Source organism: Hirundo rustica, chromosome 3 (assembly GCF_015227805.2).
Source record: "Hirundo rustica isolate bHirRus1 chromosome 3, bHirRus1.pri.v3, whole genome shotgun sequence".
NCBI classification, from domain to species: Eukaryota; Metazoa; Chordata; class Aves; order Passeriformes; family Hirundinidae; genus Hirundo; species Hirundo rustica.
Window position 1 is genome coordinate 23,202,533 of NC_053452.1, and position 18,052 is coordinate 23,220,584.

Sequence of the window (18,052 nt, forward strand, 5' to 3'; positions counted from 1 at the left end):
AATACGGAGAATGTCCATCCAGCTGGGTTCTCTTAATGGCTCAGAAAGGGAAATGCAGTCTGCCAGTTGTAACAGAAGCTTTCTTATCATGACTGGGTCCACAACTGGTGACTCTCAGTCAGCAGAAATAAGGAGTGAAGCGGGCCCCCATCAAGCACTGTGCAGTAGCCATCTCCCAGACTAGGAGCAGCTGGCAAGCAGTCTGAGAAATGAAACTGACAAATTTATGGTGCTCCTCTTTACAAATTATTTGTTCAGGGACATGAGAGATGCAAAGGAACAATGTGTCTTTATCACATTCAAGAGATTATTATAGTGCACACCAAAGGCCTTTGAGAAATTCCCTATTTTCATCCTATCCAACTATATAGCACTCCTTGCTTCTTGAACTTCCAACCCTAAAACTCCACTTTAACACAAGATGTACGTTGGTTTTATTAATTACACAAGTAATACTTTCTGCAACATCATGTATTTCAGTCTCTAAATCTATATCCGAAGAAAGTGCTGAAGTTTGGGGAACACTTTTAGTGCATTCTTTGTAGTCACTTCTATAACGTCTCCAACTGGAATTCCTTTAATTTTGGCAATGTATTCAGCAGCAATGTAAATATTTTTGGGTTCATTTCTCACCTGAAAAACAAACAAACCAACCAAATTACAGACCCCTAGAGATCACAGGTGTTTCAGATTCAGTACTTTCTGACACAACTTCAGTCACATTGTGGCACGTGTGGCAGAAAAATGACGTGCATCCATTCCTCTTGGATTACATTCCCCTGGTAGCCCCTCTCCTCTCTCGTAACTGTGTTTGAGACTACTCCACTATCCTGCGCCAGTAGCTGACCTCCACAAGGCGTGGGTTTGGGTACAATTACACAGAAGTCTCTCCCTCCCACCATTTACCTGCTTTTCAGGCCCCAGAGCAGGAGAATCAGTTTCCAAGCACAGATTTTCCAGAGGGAGCTGTTTCACAAGCTTCTGCTTCTTGAAGAAAATAAGACAGCCATTAAATGCTTTATGCACTTAAACCTGCGGTGAAAAAACATGAAGGGAGGATATTCCCTACATTTAAGGGCAAGATCAAAAGACTTTGGTGCCACTGTTTACATTTTATCAATGATTTCTGAATGGAAGCAAGAATACTGGGAGCTGCTCAAGAAGTCCATTCAAATTAGAGTTCTCCTGTTTGCTAAATATCTGAAGTACTATTATGTCAACACTGAATTCATTGTTATTTATTAAATCATGCAGTTATATTGCAGTTACAGAATTGCCAGTGCAATTCTAATTTGCTGTTTTCTGTGCATATTTTCCTCCTCTCTGCTTTACTTCTCAACCCAGTTTGCTTTCCTTCTTCCTAAATACCTAACTTCATCCCCTCATGCTGCCTCCACTTAAATCAAACCTTTTTCCTCTCTCACAGAAAGCAGTCCTATCACAAAAACTACTCCTTCTCTACGTGTCACATCCCTACTGTAAAACAGAATCTTCTGAAGAAAGATCACCGGAAACCACAATAAAAAGAGAAAAATCCCCCTTGTTTCTCAGGAATAGCTGAGCTGTTTTAGCCAGAACTCCCCCTCCGAAGTCCAGCGAAGGCAAAAGCCCCAGGCAGAAATTCAGCCAAACTTAAAATGTGCAATGCACGGAGAAGGAGCAGACCCCAGTCAGAACCAGGACAAAACCTTACCTGTTCACTCCTTACAATGGAAGGAGGAATGGAGAAGTAGTATCCAGCTTTTACCCCTTCCATGGCTACAGACGGCTTCCCATCAAAAGCGTGGAGCAACACCTTGGCAGCACCTTGGAGAAACAAAGCAAATCACATCATCAGCAGGGTTACAGCAGGGCTGCCATGTCAGCTTCCAATGGGACCTTGATCCCATACAGAATTAGCACAGAAACTCTGCACTATTGCTCCTGAGTTAAACACACACAAACTGATGTGAGGACATAGCACAACTGGAGAAACCAGCTGGCAAAAGCCATGGCAGGGGAAATGCAGTAAAAGCATACCTTGTTCCTTTAGGAGATTAATGGTTGGTCTTCCAGCTGAGCGGGAATGAACATTTCTGCACAGCAAGGAGAGGCCCAGCATTAGGAGATTTAGCCAAATACCTTTATTTTGTGAACACAAATAAACTAACAGTATCTTGGGATGAAAAAAAAAATTAATCTGTATTGCAGCTTTTATTAAGAAAAACCCCCAAGGATGCATAGTCAAATCCTTTCAGCCACAGTGAAGATATAGGAACAATAGATTTGGACAGGGCACATAAGATGTCTGTACAGAAGTGCAAATATAAACAAATTTCTATAATTAAATATCAAACTGGACACTGACAGGACACTTATGCCAGTTTAATCCAGCTAAAAAAAGTTCTGTGGGCACTTAATAACCATAAATCCTGGCAAGAATTTAGACATGTTTACTGAGACCTGGCAAGTTCTCCTTCTGGTATAAACAAAACCTACAGCGGCAAATCCAGTCTTCTTGCCAGCTCAATCTGCTTGATCAAAACCTGTCTTTGTCCTTCCTTCTGTTCATCGGTGCTGGCAAATCTGGGAGTGAAATCTAGTCCAACCTACAGTACAAGAAGAGAAAGGAAAAAGTTTTACAGACCCAACACTTAAGAAAACCATCATCAGAAATACAAAGAAATAACACGCTTCAAAACTGCAAAGCATTTTAAAATACATACACCAGACACTGCAATTAAAACGAGCTCAGCTGCAGCTTAACTCAAAAAAAAGAATGCATTCTTAACCATAAGCTTTTCAACTATGAAAACATTTGTGGGCAGACGGCTACTAACAAGGGTATTTAACATTTTAGTCTGTATCTGGTTTTCTGGGGGTTTATATTCTATTGAATATTACGTCAGATTAAGTCTCAAATATAGATCTCCAGTATAAATAAAATTTCTGACCTGAACCCATAGCTTTAGTCCAATCGCTAGCAAAAATTACCCATTAATTCTATCCTTTTTTTATCTAAACATGTTCAGGCAAAACTTAAAGTTTGCCAAAGCAGTCCCATTCACAGTTAGACAAAGAGAAGTCCTTCATATAAAGTACAACATGGCAAATTTAGCTACAAAGCTCTGCCAAAACCTGCTTTTTCTGTAGCGAGTGCAGAACCAGATGTAAAACTCTCAGGTAGTAACACACAAAGAGAGGCAGACTCCATGCTAAAGCCTCAATTAATTTATAAACAAATGTAAGACAGGAGACAGCAGATGGATACAGACAGATGAAGGATTAAAAACCAGAACTGTACAAGTCAGCGTGGTATATTGAAATCACAGCTTAGCCTAACTTTGTCAGAGAAGAAGGCAGGAAGGAACTGCCTTTGGGTATAACACAAGGGAGCATTAAGTATGTAATCTTCCAATGACTCCAGCAGCATAAATTCTATCTATTTTCTAGCGATAACGAAGGAAAAGAAGGAATCAAGCAAATCTATAAAGAAAAGCACATTAAGAGAACTACCAATCAGACTTAGTGCTTGTTCAGGCTGATAGCAATTCTTATCACACACAGAAAAACAAGCATTGACTCAGTTTTTGTAATTCCAGCAACAGCTGCTGCTGGAGAGATTTAGACAAATTATGGAATTCCACTTACTTCTCCAATCCCCACCAATTTGTCTTTGTAAAGTTCTATAAGAGGCAGCGCAGCATCCAGATCCTGCAAGAATAAAAGATACAACTCTCACTACCTTTACAAGAGGAAAGGGTTATGAACCCAGCATTATGATTAAACTGGCATTTCCTTCACTGTTCTCAAATTCAGTGCTTTAGAACTTGCCATTACTGTGAGCTGTTAAGTCAGATTTTAGAAGCCTGAATGACTTATCTTCTTTACTTAACCATTTCATTACACATTACATTCCATATCTCTCTATATATAAGCCTTATCCTAAATACTCCTAAGCTAACTCTTCACAGTAGCAGAGATAATTAAAACAAAGCCCATAAACAGTTTGGTAACATTAAATAGCTGCAGACAGCTCCCTGAGATTATTAGGATAAAGTCACAAACTGTTGCCTTTCAGTTCCCGTGTTAACAAAGGAACATCTGCACACGGTGTTTGCTGTAAGCAAAGCACACTGGGGATTTTGAAACCATTTCACTGCAGTAATACGGCCAGATGACTCCAGTGAACAATTCTGCGTTAAGGACTAACAGGGACAAATGGATGTGCTGAGAGAGCCCGGGATTTGGTCCGCTGGGTCTCCTGCATTACAGAGCGCAGAAAAACCACTGGCCAGGCTCGAAGGTCAATCAGGCAGACCGGAGCATCCTGTCGTCTGTCCTGAAAAGTCCCGGCAGTGTTTTAGAGGCCGTGTTTTACCTTCAAAGTAACACTGCGCTGCTCCTCTGGAGACACCTCTTGAACGGGGTGAACTCCCAGGCACGGCAAGACAAACCCTGGGAATCTAGGCACGGAACAGACAGCGAGAGTGTGAAAGACCACAGCGAACCTAAGTTTAACGCCAAGCGCCCACGGAGAGCCCGTAAAGGCAAGAAGGGGCGGCCCGGCCGAGGAGGGTAGCGCACCCCCCGTCAATCCGGGACACGGGTGGGCGCCGGGATCCCCGCCGGCCTCGCACCTCTCAGACAGCTCCACGACGTTCCGGAACTCGCCCGCCCGCTCCGACACCACCACCAACGCCGACACGGCCGCCTGCGGCACACAGAGACCCGCGGCCCGCTGAGACCGGCGGGGCCGCGGGGCGGCGGGGAGAGCGTCCCCTCAGGCCGGCCCCGCCTCACCTGCTCCGCCGCCCGCACCACGGCCGCCACGTCCTGCAAGAGACACGCACCGCCTCAGCGCCGGGGCCGCGCCGGGACCCGGGGCTCCCCGCTGCCCGCCGCGCCTCACCTGCTGGAAGCAGGGCGCGGCCAGGTGGCAGTGACAGTCCACCGGCCCCGCCATGCCGCGCCCGACGGGAAGGCGCCGGGCTGCCGCGGGTTCCGCTTCCGGGCCGGCATTTTCCCCGCGTCCCAGGCGGGAAATGGCGGCGGCGCCGGGGCCGGGGCCGGGGCCGGAGCCGGAGCCGGAGCCGGAGCCGCAGCCGGGCACGGGGCCGGGGGAGGCGAGCGCGGCGCCGCGGGACCCGCGGGTGCGCTGCTGCTCGCGGCGCGGGCTGAGCGCGGTGCTGGAGCTGTGCGCGCCCTTCGTGCGGGCCCTGGCGCAGGGACAGCCCGGCGGGGCCGCCGCCGAGGCAGACGCGCTCTGGGTGAGCGGGGAGCGGGAACGTCCTGTGCCGGCACGGGGCCCGGCGGGCGCCGGCTGGGCTGGCAGCGCTCGGCACCCGGGCTGAGGGCGCGGCTTGCCCGGGCAGTGGCCCCCGGGCAGGGCGGTGAGGCGGGACGGGCTCTTCCTGCGGGAGGGAGGGATGGATCCATGGATGGATGCTCAGCCTGTCCCGTGCCTTGCAGAACTTCGAGACAGCGGTGCGGGAGAACGTCACCATTAACGGGCAGCCCTGGGAGGAGGCCTCGGATGACTCCCGGCTGCAGGGCGGTAGGCGGCGGTTTCCATTCGCTTCCTGCTGGGTGGGTTTGGTTTGGTTTGGTTTGGTTTTGTCCTGAGGTAAAAGGGGGCCGGTTGAAAGGGTAGGTTCCGACTTGATGTATGGAAGTAAAAACTCATTCTTAGGGTAACGGGGCGTTGGAAAAGGCTGCCCAGAGCTTGTCTCCAGCGCTGGAGGTTTCCAAAAACCATCTGGACAAGTGTTCTGGGCAACCTGTTGTGAAATGGGCGTTGACCCTGCTGTGAGCAGGAGGCTCTGGAGGGCCCTTCCAGCCTAAGTGTTGTGGGCCGTGACCAAGATCTATCAAAAAACCCCAGGAGACAGCCTGTTGCTGCCGTTTAATATACAGATTAAGTGTTGAAAATTATTGCTATGTAAATGTGTTGTTTCTGTTGCATAATTACTGCCTTCTGAATAACAGTAGTGGAGATTCTTGGTAGTCTGGTGTCCAAAGAGAATTTCAGTGCAGTTCATTCACTCATCTGCGTTGGTATTAGGTGCTCTTTGCGTGCAGCTTGATGCTTTTTGCAGTTAGACAGAGCTGAAAATACAGATACATTGAGCTCTGTTGAACCGAAAACATTGAATTGCTTTTTGTCAGGAAGCTCTGAAGCAAGCGTGGGCTGTGAGCAATGTGATCTAGTTGAAGATGTACCTGCTCATTGCAAGGGGCTTGGGCTAGATCACCTTTAAAGGCCCCTTCCAGCCCAGACTGTTCTCTGATTCTGTGAAGTGCCTGCAGTTGTAGCTCTAGAACGATAAAACTCCAGCTACTTTGGCTACAAGGTCAAAAATGCATTGATCTCACGATGCAAAATGCAAAACTGAGACACTGTCATCTGCCCACAGCTGGCATGAAGCAGGTGTAAGGACTATATTGTGCTTTTTATTTGATATGGATTTATTCATGTGCCTATCTCCAATCTAGTTTGAGTCACCAAGATATCTGGTATTTTGTGCCTTCCATGTTTATGTTGACCAGTGGCTTAAGTCTTTTCCTGTCTATATTTAAATGGTTTCATGGTGATCGTAAAACAAACAACCAAAACAAACGCACAAACTCTTAAAACCTTGACTTTTCCTTTCTGAGTTTTGCAATCACTTGATTCTGCCCAGAGAGGGTGCTCAAATTCCATTCTTTACCACTGGATTGAAAACATTGCATGGCTTGCAAGTTATACTCCACATATTAGTGGGAACAGTGAATTTAAATGTTAAGCTGCTTATCTGTGCACTGTGTGATATAAAATCAGTTAGGCTTCCAATTACTGTTTTTACAGTTGGAGTTTGTTTAATGCTTGTAAATCAGATAAACCATTTTTCTCCTTAAAATAAGACCTTCATAAGACTTTCTTCACAGATTCAGAGTTGATAGGGAAATACATTTTTTATTTTTTTTCCCAGATGGTTCTCTGCCTCCCTCCCCCCCAATCATTTATTTCAAAATAACTGGCCAACATCACATTATGCTCCGATCTCTATACTGCCTTAGCAAGGAGATTCAAAACATAAATTTATCTCCATGTTGATAATCATGCATGATTTTTTCTAATTTGAAATCTAGAGCTTCCTTTTCTTGATAAGGTTGTCTCAAAAAAAAAAAGGTCTGAGAATTCCACAGTAACTATGTGTGTTTGTCACTTTCAGATTCCAATATTAAAATTCTGGAGGATCAATTTGATGAATTAATAGTAGAGACAGCAACTAGGCGTAAACAGTGGCCTAAAAAGATCCTGGTGCATGCGATCCAAACCATGAAAGCAGAGCAAGAGATGTTGGTGAGTGACCTAAGACTTTCAGAAAATTTTTGCATTAAGAAATCAATCATCCAGTGTTGACCTTTAAGCTCCTTCCTGTGGTTGCTTTTGATTCTTGATCATAAAATGAAATTGCATTTTTTGATTAACTGCTTCTGCAGTAACTAAGGGTTGGACTTAGTTTACTAAGTGACTATTAAGGGTCGCTACAAAGTGTTGTGACTGTGTCTGAATTGGGTCTGTGGCACAAACTGGAGCAGATTGCTTCAGCCTGGTGACTCAGGATTTACAAACTGGTAGGCACCTGTTTTCCTTCGGAGTTCCTGAAGCCCTTGCCCAAGGTCTGCCTGGGGCACTAAATGTTACACTGCGTACAGATAGATAGATAGTATCGCGTGCAATGTAGGATTTAACAAAATGTCAGTGGCTTCCTAAGCACTTTTTTGGAGCTAGGAGCCACATCGAATAATGACTTTCAGTAAAGCATGGGAAAAAAGGCAGTGTGGATTAATGAATCAGCACAGTAAATTCTGTGGGATTTTTGACACACAGTGTGAAGTAATTCCTGGCATTAAACAGCCCAGTTGTGTCCTCAGCTGCTGGATTTCTTCCCTGAAGTTATGTTAGGCCTCCCTTTTGCTTACCCTCCTGATTAATCAGGATTCCTTTGGCAAAAAACGAGAGGCTGAGGCAGAGACAAACACTGGCACAAGTTGCCCAGTGAAACTCTGGAGTCTTCATCCTTGGAGAGATTCATGGAGATACTCAAAAGCTGACTGGATCAGGCTCTGAGCAACCCACCCTAATTGGCCCAACTTTCAGGAGGGTGTTTAGAGATCCTTTCCAACTTCAGCTATTCTATACTAAAGAAGACAGGGATTTTTTTTTTTTTTAGAAAGCTGTGTAGGAGCCTGCACAGCATTTCTGAGGACTGAAATTGACAAATGGTAATTCTCTGGGTTAGCCAGGCAGAGATGTTTTATGGTGAGGAAAAGTGAATGGGTACACTTTTGTCTTACACACGAGGTATTTCCTAACATGCATTGCCTTTTGTGATCTCTCTGTTTTGTCAGTATATCAAGTCTGTAAAACAAAATCAGCTAAAGTAAAATATACTATTGCATAACACCAAGACTTAGCAAGACCTTTAAATCTTTCTGCTACCTGAGTCCCACAGTGGATTAGTTATTTGGAATGCCTCTCATGCTACTTTTTTTCTCTTGCTGATCTCTTCAAAGTTTACACCCCTGCAACTAGATGATTATTTTAATTAAAATTGTCCGCAAAAGTTTAGTTTATCCCTGTAAGAATATGTAGAAATACATGTAAGAAATATGGAAAGCTTAGTTTATCTCTGTAAATGTTTATCCCTTTTTTTTCATCTCTCAGCTATTTCTGCAAAGGTAGCAGTGGTTTCTTTGGTTTTGGTTGAGGATTTCTTGTGTTCTTTCATGACCATAGCTAATTATGTGACATTTTCTGAGGCTTAAAGAGCATTCATGAAGATGTGATTTATCTGGAGAGAACCAGATAAATTTATTGTGGCGACCTCCCTGTAATTGCCAAAGCAAGAGATCATCCTGTGGGTTTTTAGTCAATATCTTCTGTGGAGTTTGAGGCTAATGCAAACCATGTTTGTTCTTCTGCTTGGAGCTGTTACTGCAAACTTGCTAAGAAGTTGTGTGAACTGTGAAAAAAATTTCTCTGGCAAAACTACAGCAAGGAATAGTTAGCTTTCCCCTAGTTCCTTTAGCTTGAAGAAGGTTGAGGGACAGCTCCTGAAGTGGAGAACACTAACTTGCAGATGGTCTAACTTCTGTTCCTTTGGCCTTGCTTTGTTTCATTCTTCCCTGTTAGCTGCTTCTAATTCCACCTTTAATATAACTAACTGTGGGTTGTATTCACTTATTAGTTTACTTCATGTCTCAGTTAACTGGTGTGAGGTCACAGGACTCACTGTGTGTGAAGCAGTGTTCTTAGTTCTATATAAATAATTGCAGAGCTAGGGTGTAGTTGTTTAAGTACTTTTCTTTTTCTTAGCTTTTTGTCTTAATGTACCCTTTGTTGAAGTTTGTGGCTCTGTCAAAGCACGCTGGTTCTGTGAAGCTCCTGAGAAGCTGGAACAGCTCTTTTTCCTCAGTCGTGCAGCAGGTGGCAATGCTTCTTTTGGAAGAAGCATTGCCACCCAACTGGATGTCAGTTCTCATGCTTTACTAATTAGAATTCTGCAAACTAAAGCAGATTCTGGAGATCTGTTTACAGTAACTGTGTTAACCAGAATACTACTTTCAGTAACTAAGTACCTATAAACTGCACCTCTGATGCATTCCTGATCTAAATAATTCCACCACCATCTCCATTGTTCTGACTGCTATGTGTGTATTAGATATCTGTTAAACCAAGGGAGTAATTCATAGTTTTGTTGTTCTTTTTCTTTTTTTTTTTTTAATATGCAGAAGCTCTACCAACCTGTGGTAAAACCAGCAGAGATAAAACCTCAGCCTTCTCAAGGTAAAGATTTTGTGGGGAGGGCAGCTGTACTGAGGAAACACCACCTCACTTACTGGCTAACTGCAAATGTTTAAGAAGTTTTCTTTCATTAAGCTTGTTTAAAATTAGCTGTTTATAAATTAACTAACAAGCTAGAAGTTTGTCACGAGTGAATGTATCGGTCCCTGAGTTTTATCGTGTCCATTTCTCTTGTTCTGAGTGCTGCCTGCAGTTAGGCGCTGTACTTGAAGAGCTGGCCATGGCCTCTCTGTGTATTGGGGAGAGACTGTCACACAGCTATCCCCAGAAGGCTTCCTTGCTTCTTTCCTTCATCACTGCTGGAGGCCACCTGGAGAACTGGATGGATCACTGACATTGTGCTTCGTCTGTTCTTGTGTTCCTTATACACAAGCACTAGAAATGCTTCAGCCTCTTTTCCTAAGCAGTCAGTTCCTTCAGGGAATGGAAAGCTGGTGTGTAGGACTCGTTGGTGGCAGCGTTGACTCTCCTAACTTGCTAGGTAGGACACAGATTTCATCTGTGAGGGCTAATGAAGGAACAGAGCTGCAAACAATGTTGTAAGTTTTCTGCATGCTTTGGAAAGATATCTTGTACAGACTCCTTGGAACCAAGTGGTGGATTTTGCAGTGAGTGATTGGGATGTGCTCTCTTGAGGCTGGCCTTAATAAATGGGAAGTTTTGTGTAGCCTGTTGTTAAGTATTGAAAAATGACAGAACACAGGAGTGCAGCTCTAATTTGAGAAGTGAGAAGCCTCACTATGAATTACTGCACATGATGTAAAGCTGGTGTAACAAGCTGTGGTGGCTCAGAGTTTAAGGAGCTGAGCTGAATCTTCCAGTTCTCACCCTGCTGATCTGACTTCATTCTAAACATCATTTCCTCTTTGTAGATGGGAGACATGGCTTCCAGCAGTGCCAGGCTGTGCAGCAGAGCAGCCAGTAGGAGCAGTACAGGTCACTTGATATCTGAGTTCCTTTTGGTTTCTGGTGTCCAAAGCCAGGCGTTTCTGATGTCAGCCAACTACTTGCAAGTTAGTAGCAGCTTGCACTATGATATTGTGGGTTTGGGTTTGGTAACAGCAAAGTTGTAGCAAAGATACCCAGGAGTTTGTGCAGAATTTTGGTACTATGTAGTCTTCAGGAAGTTTATGTATCCCAGTTTAGCAAGTACAGTGGCCAGAAACCAAAAATGTTTAGATTACTCAATACCTTTCATTTCCTTGTTTCATTTCCCTATGTTTTGGAAAGCCTTGAGCACTGAGGAATATAATCCCATCTATGTCAAGCCGAACTCTTGCAGGCAAATTTCATTTAACTCTGTGTCAGTCTTTCTGTGTAATAATCAAAATAATTATTTTTACTTTTATTTAACTCTGTCCTTACCAGCCTCCTCATCCCAATACTCTTTTGTAAGAATGCTTTGTTACAGACATATCCTGCTTTTAGAGAATGCCCTTCCACAAGGCTCTGTGATGGGTTTAAAGAAGTTGCTTCTGGACTTATTCTTCCAAACTGAATGATGGTGCATTTTAGTGTCCGTGTTCACGTAGGGATCATGTGTTCCTGAACCAGCTCTGACCAGCACGCTGGACACATGGACAGTTCAACAAGCACCATCTCTTGGTGGTTACCATGTTTCAGCAGGGAATCACTGTAACCCTGAGCTAGAATGCAGTGACTGACTTTAAAATACCTTCAGCAGCACTAATAAGATTGACTTCAGAAATGAGAGAATGAAGTTTCTTAAGAAACTTCAGAAAACAGAATGTTGTGTTTAACCCTGACAGGGTTTAGGGGGGTGTGCACCACCTGACACCGTATCCTACTGCAGGCACTGGTGAAACCCTACAGAAAAGTAATAATAGTGAAGGTGAGGCTCCTTACTTCCCAGAAGCATGCTAGTCTGTTCATTTTCAGTTTTGTGGATGGAGGACATGCAAAACAGTTTCCTAATAGCCTAGAGTTTAACTCTTGAATACAAGATTAAAGTATTGATGATCTTACCATATTGCTACTACAGTCGAATATATGCTGTAGTGCCCATGGTGTTCTGCACCTGCTGCCTGCTTCAGTATTCCTGAAATCTGAAGGTTTTTTCTTTCCTTATTAGCGGAGAAGAATTAATGCAGTTCATGTTATTTATGCTTTTGTTCTTTTTGGTGTTAATGCCCGGTAAGTTAAGCCAGGAAAAAAAAAAAAAAAGTAGCCTTTATTGTAAAAGCCTACTTGTCGGAGGCACAGGATGATTTATTTGCCCTCCTTAAAATGGGTTTTCTTCACATCATGTTCTTCGCAGTGGTGTTTATTCTCTGTGTTCTCTGTGGTCTTTATCAAATGTAATATGAGCTTAAAAGATTTGAATACAAATCTTTTTGTGTAATTATTTCTTTACAAGTGTTGTCTTTTTTCATATACTGTCTATATGTTTTCCAGGTAAGAACTTTGGGGCTTTCTATAGGAGACCGCTAGTGCAATTTGAGTGATAAAGAATAATACTGGTGAGATAAACCATGCTAGGTGTCATCCTCAGTGTTACAGTGAAAGGGATGTACTGCAGGTTTAGGTTTTATGCAGGGATTTTACTGGTTTTCTGTCCGTTTTCTGATGGTGAGTAATGGGGGAAAGAGTTATGTTTCAGAAGTTGACTTGGGCTGTGTTTATCTGTAGATGCTTACATCGCGGATCTGAAGCAGGCAGCAGAAGTGGCATCCAAACAGATCAGCGAAGCAATGCAGGTGAGACCTCTGTGTGCTCCAAGAGAAATATGTTTTTATCTTCTTGTTCTGGTTATATGTCACAAAACAGGAGCTCTAACTTATCTTCCTTAGAGTTTGGTAGAAAAAAGCCTCTGTGTGCACTTAAGAAGCAAGTAAAGCCTCGTGTTTGTAGAGCATTCCCACTCCCGTGGTAGTAAGGGAGATTACCCTGTAGCTGTGGGAAGTACTTTTACTGAGGTTTTGGAGCCTGCAGCGTCTGAAAAACAGAACATCTTTTGAAGACCTATACGACTTCATCTGGAGCATGACATTTGTTACTTCAGTTCCTGCTTAGGCATCAGCTGTGGTGTTGTTCCTGTGATACTTCCTGAGCTTAGAGATGTCATGAGGGAACACTTGAACTTGACATACCCTTTGCATGGTTTCTGGGTGCAGACACCTCACTGTTGGGGTGGTAGCTCTGCATTCGCAGCCCTCACCTGCCATCCTGAGCATCATCTCTGCAGACACTGAAGCTTTTGTGCTGTCAGAATCTCATTAGCATATAGCATGCCTTATGACCATTGCTTTTCCCATGTAACTTGAGAATCTTGGGTTTGTTTTTGCAGTCTATTCCAGCACTCATAGAAAAAGCAGAAGGTTTTTCCCAAGTATTATCTTTGCAACCAACCTTGGAACTCTGCAAGCTGCGGCAAGAAGTCTTTTCCGGCTGCAAAGCGAAGGAGGAAAGCAATGTCCAAAATTTAGTATCATCAGGAGAAGTCACACCAACAGGAACTGTCTCCAGTAAAAATCCTTATGTTTTGCTGAAAAGAAGAAAAGCTGCAGGTTCCCCCGAGAGAAGGCGCTACCCACTGCGGCGGAGGAAGATCACTCTCAGCGCGTGAATTTCTCCTTTTGTGTTTTCACATTGGAATCTCAGTTGTACTTTTGTTCCATGTGTTCCATTTTTTTTCTTAGAGCTCATCTCCTCTCAGTGCTATTACATGGGAGCTTCTTTAATTAGTCTTTGACCTTTTAAATATGTCTACTTTTGCTGACGTGCTGATGGTATACGAAAGCCTGCACGTACCAGTAGCATCCAATATCTAGCAAGTGTATTTGCCATTTAACTAATTTTTTGCTCTTATATTGCAGTTTTTAGCTTGGGTCCTTGTGCTTCTCGGAGTTCATGTGCATGCTTTATGTATGTGGACAGTCTTCTTGGAAACCACTAACTGCTCATTTACATTCAGCATGCCTCTGAAGAGGCTGGAGAATGTCTAGTTCTCCTAATGCACCTTCATTAGTTAGCGAGGCAGGTGGCTTATATTTTAATGAATTAACTGACACTGCAGCATATTGAAATCACCAGATCTGATGCAATTTGATTTGATGGAAGTCCATGCACACATGTGACATTAGTCCCTGCTAGTCTGCCTTTCCTGAGTGTAGGTCATCTAGGCTTATTTATGGTCATGTTTATTAAAAAATTTCAACAATTCTGTGTATTTACTTGCAGTGTGCTCTTCTGAACAGGAATTCAACTGTCAACATCTTAGGGTCCAATATTGCATTTCGTATAATCCAGTTATGCAGCCTGGGGTTTTCCTGAACAATATATCTACCCATGGGAGGATCTTGACTTGGGTTGTGTTTGCATTTGTGTTGTTTGACTAAAGATCAGTACAGGTTACCAGTAAATGGTATTCACTTAAGCAAGCTTACTTTTGTTTTCTTTACTCATTAGTGCCTAGAAGATTGCAAATTAGTACTAAATTGAGCATTGTGCCTTAACCATTTATAACTTTTTCTAGTTTATGGTTGCATGTGCCTGCAGTAAGTACTCCTGTCCACTATGTAACATATTTATTATGCAGTAAATGGAAGGGGGGGGGTAGAAGCTTTATTAATTACAAGTTTGGTGCTAAGAAGACAGGTCCAGCCTAATGTCTTAGGGACTGAGAATTCTCAAGAGTACTGGTTTTAGCATCATTTATTTTGTAAAAGTGAGCATCTGTATGGAGACTTTGTATATGACTTGTAATCATATGTAAATATTTTTCCTGTCCTTGTATATACAAATGTGCGTTTTTATATGAAGTAAATTAAATCGATTAAGGAAGATCAAAGCGTCAGATAATGTTGTCAGTTCTAATCCTGGAATGGATGGTGGCTGAGCAGTGAGCATACTTCAGAGGACATCTGTGTTAAATTCTGGCTTGAGTAACTGAAGTAGTTCCATTTACTGCCTTTGAACTCACAGGTGTTATTAATCTCGGGGCTACAAAGCTGCTCGTGTAAGAGAGGACAGGATGTGAGAGGGACTGGAGCTGCAGAGCTGTGGAACGTGGCTCAGACGCCTTCTCACACAGCCACTTGCTATTTTGAGTGCCCGTGCTCTGCGCGGCGTTGAAAATCCCCGCTACGGTTTTCTTCATACAGATCCTGGGTGTTGCTAGGCTAAGGTGATCCCTGCAAGATTTTTGCATGGCAACTATTACAGTATTTGGCCATTTCCTGTGTTAATAGGAAGATTCTATGCTCTTCTCTGCATATGATAGGCAAGTACAGAAAATAGCTAGGGACAGGTATCTCTTTGAAGAAGTTCCATCAGAAATGGCTGGGGTAGGACAAATGCCATAAGAAATAAAAAGGGAAAGCACTGTGGTTTAAGACTTAATAAATAAATTAATAGACTCACACTACAGTGCATGTTTCTACTTAGAGACTGAGGGATAGTTGGCCTGCACAGGATTTCAAGTGAGTGGGAATGGATGCCCTGAGATAGAGCAGTCGGTCTTTGGTCCATAGCCTGTGTTGCAACAGCAACTGGCTGGAAGAAGAAAAATGCATCTGGAAATGCTGGCCAAATGGATCATGTAAGGAAAAAGATAAAGCCATCAGGACTCCAAGTGCAGCATATAAACTAGGAATTTAAAAATCTGGTGACTACTTTCTGCCAAGCAGCACTCGAAAGAGAACCTCCTTTTAAATGCAAGTTCTATGATGAGCTAAACTCAACGCTGGAATGTTCAGCATTTTCAGTTTTTCAAACGGTTATTTAAAAATTCTACAGCCAGTGATACCTGCAACCAGCTGTTCTTCCCATTGGCAGAAATATATAAATCACTTTGTTTTCCCCCTTTCCAGTGGCCTTTTGTCCTTCGGTTAACTTTTCATAGGAATTGGCAGTGTTGTGCAAGACATGTCTAATCAGGCTTCTACTGAAATGTCACAACAGCCAAGCTTCTTATTTTTAACTTGGGGCGAATTGGTATTGCATCAAGAAATGTCTGGTAGTTTTTCTTTATATAGCCTTTGAATTTTGTAAGAACATCTCACTGTTTGTTAGTGTGTCCTGTCTGCCTTGTGCTTTTTGCTCGTGAGGCTGGGCCATCCCCGGCCAAGAAAAACTTGCGAATTGGAGCAGCATACGCACATGCTTTTGTTGTGTGTACTTTCTGAGCAAAGGGGATTACAAACTGTAAAGGTGAAGCTCCTTTTCCAGAAATCTTCACATGGACCCTGATATCTGTTTGGAAGCCTGGACGCCTTGAGAGCCAGTTCTGATACATGCCATTCTCCAGAAGAGCCATGCTGTGCTAAGCTGTGATCAGAGTCTGCATGTGTGTAGGCTGCTTCAGTGCAGACAAAAATCACTGATAAACTGCCATTATAAAATGTAAGCTCAGCTGACTAGGCTGCTTTCTGGGCTGTTTTTTCTCTCCTGCACAGAAACGCTCTGCCTTTATTGCTGCACTACCTGGAATTACTGTGTAGGCATTTCTACAGATGTACCAGAGATAGCTTTAATACTAAGTAGAAACTTGTTCCCACAAGCAAATTTTGACTTGTCATTTCCTTTGTCATTTGTTCTGAACAAGAACAGACTATTCAGGCTCAAGGGGACTGTCCCCCGGCTTGTCCCATGCTTGTGTTATCCTGGAAACCTTATTCTGCAGCTGATGGGAATGACTCAGTGAAGTGGATATTTATTCAGGACTAATACATTCTTGGTGGGCTGCTCATGATTTGATGTAGCTTGTGCAGGTGCCATTTGCAGCAGCATTGCTCCTGGAGCATGGAGTTCAAAGTCCCTCTGTGGAAGAGGACTTTCTTTCCCACAGAACACTCCAGAGGGCTGTTGAAGTGTTTTATCCATGTGGTTCATAGCATCTGTTGCAAGGGAACATACCTGTTCCCTGGGCTTGTGAAAATACTGCCTTCTAGTCCTGTTTATTTCAACTGAGCTCAAGCTACAAAGGCAGCAAGAACCCAGTGCTCTCTTTTTAAGCAACTGTCCCAAAAAAGACTTTGCTTGTGCCCTTGTGTACTGTTTTCCTTTAACTGCATGAGGTGTAGTTATTGCAAGATTAGGCTGTTTCAAAGGAGCAGTTGAGAGCAATTCACCTTCTAATAACTCTCTGCCTGGTGCCCAGGGCTGTTTTCCAGGAGATGCTGGTTTGGATCCCGTCAGCTAGAGAGTGGCACTGAGCCCACACCTTCTGCTGCCTCCATGAGCAGCCCTTGGTGAACATCGTGCTCTTGGCACATGAGATGACAAAGGGAGAAAGAAGCAAGACTGCTTTTGAAGAAACCAGGGAATGCCCTGTGAGATGCTTGGGAGACCCAGCACAGTGTGGGGATGCAGGTTATGTGAGAGTGTATTGGCAAGAGTATGCTTCCCAGTTACGGTCACCAGCTACCTTCCCATGTTGGCTGTTAGGATGGGAAGACTCACAGGGACTCTGTCCTCCAGGGCTGGAGAAGCTCTTTGAAAAGTGCAAAATCAAATAAATGTATGGATAGCCTGGAGGGTGGAGACAAGTTGCTTTGAGGTGGAACAGCTGGGAAAACACCAAGGGAGTCACGTTCAAGTCTTCTAGTCAGTCCCAAAGCCTTCCAGGAAACCTGTGGCAGAGCACAGACTTCTGTTTGGCTCTTGGACTCCCAGGGAACATGGTTCCCTCACCTTTAGCATGAACTATTAGCCAGATCTTCCTGGAAGGATAGTCTATGTTTAGTCAGTTTGCCAATTCTTAAATTTCATCTTAGCTGGATGACTCAAGTTGCTGGGTAAACCAGAAAAATAGGGAAGTATCTGATTTATAGAGATACCTGGGGCTTTATGACTGACTGCGCTGCAGTTTGGGGGCACGAACCCTCTTTGCAAGGTCATGTGTTCACCTCTGTGAGTTGAGCCCAGCCGGGAAGGTACAAGAGTTCCAAATCCTTTTGCAGTAGAGCAAGGATGTTGAAGCAGCCGTCAGTGCTAACACCCCATTGCAGAGCATAAGGCCAAGGTAACTGTGCAATTAAAATGCAAGGAAGGTAAGGTTCCGAGAGGTAATAGAAAGAGTGTTCAGTCTGTTAAAATACTCTCAACAGAACAGTGGAACAGAAAGATTTTTGTCTGCAGCAACTGTACTTCCATCAGTCTTTGTCTGGCTTTGCCTTTACAAGAAGTCTGTCGCATTTCCTTATTATTTAAAGGAACAGGGCGAGTAGCGAAAGTGAAAATCACTTCATCCCAGCACGG

General features: G+C 43.6%; 2 protein-coding genes across 3 annotated transcripts; one reads left to right on the forward strand and one right to left on the reverse strand.

Moving 5' to 3' along the window:
* Nucleotides 1–270: 270 nt before the first annotated feature.
* Nucleotides 271–4,962, reverse strand: TATDN3 (TatD DNase domain containing 3). Of its 2 annotated transcripts, none has more exons than XM_040058707.1 (10): nt 4,892–4,962; nt 4,783–4,815; nt 4,620–4,693; nt 4,361–4,445; nt 3,631–3,693; nt 2,479–2,588; nt 2,020–2,075; nt 1,694–1,806; nt 907–987; nt 271–633 (listed from the first exon to the last, which is right to left on the reverse strand). In XM_040058707.1, the coding sequence occupies exons 1-10, from the start codon at nt 4,943–4,945 to the stop codon at nt 490–492; spliced, it is 813 nt and encodes a 270-aa protein (XP_039914641.1). In that variant the 5' UTR covers nt 4,946–4,962; the 3' UTR covers nt 271–489. The 2 variants fall into 2 exon arrangements, with proteins under 2 accessions (XP_039914641.1, XP_039914642.1); XM_040058708.2 differs by having other exon boundaries at nt 907–984; nt 4,892–4,958.
* Nucleotides 4,944–14,642, forward strand: NSL1 (NSL1 component of MIS12 kinetochore complex). The gene is made up of 7 exons (XM_040057439.1): nt 4,944–4,997; nt 5,085–5,249; nt 5,452–5,536; nt 7,194–7,324; nt 9,760–9,814; nt 12,482–12,549; nt 13,140–14,642. Exons 1-7 carry the CDS (start codon nt 4,944–4,946, stop codon nt 13,416–13,418), a joined length of 837 nt encoding a protein of 278 aa, XP_039913373.1. The 3' UTR covers nt 13,419–14,642.
* The last annotated feature ends 3,410 nt before the right edge of the window (nt 14,643–18,052 follow it).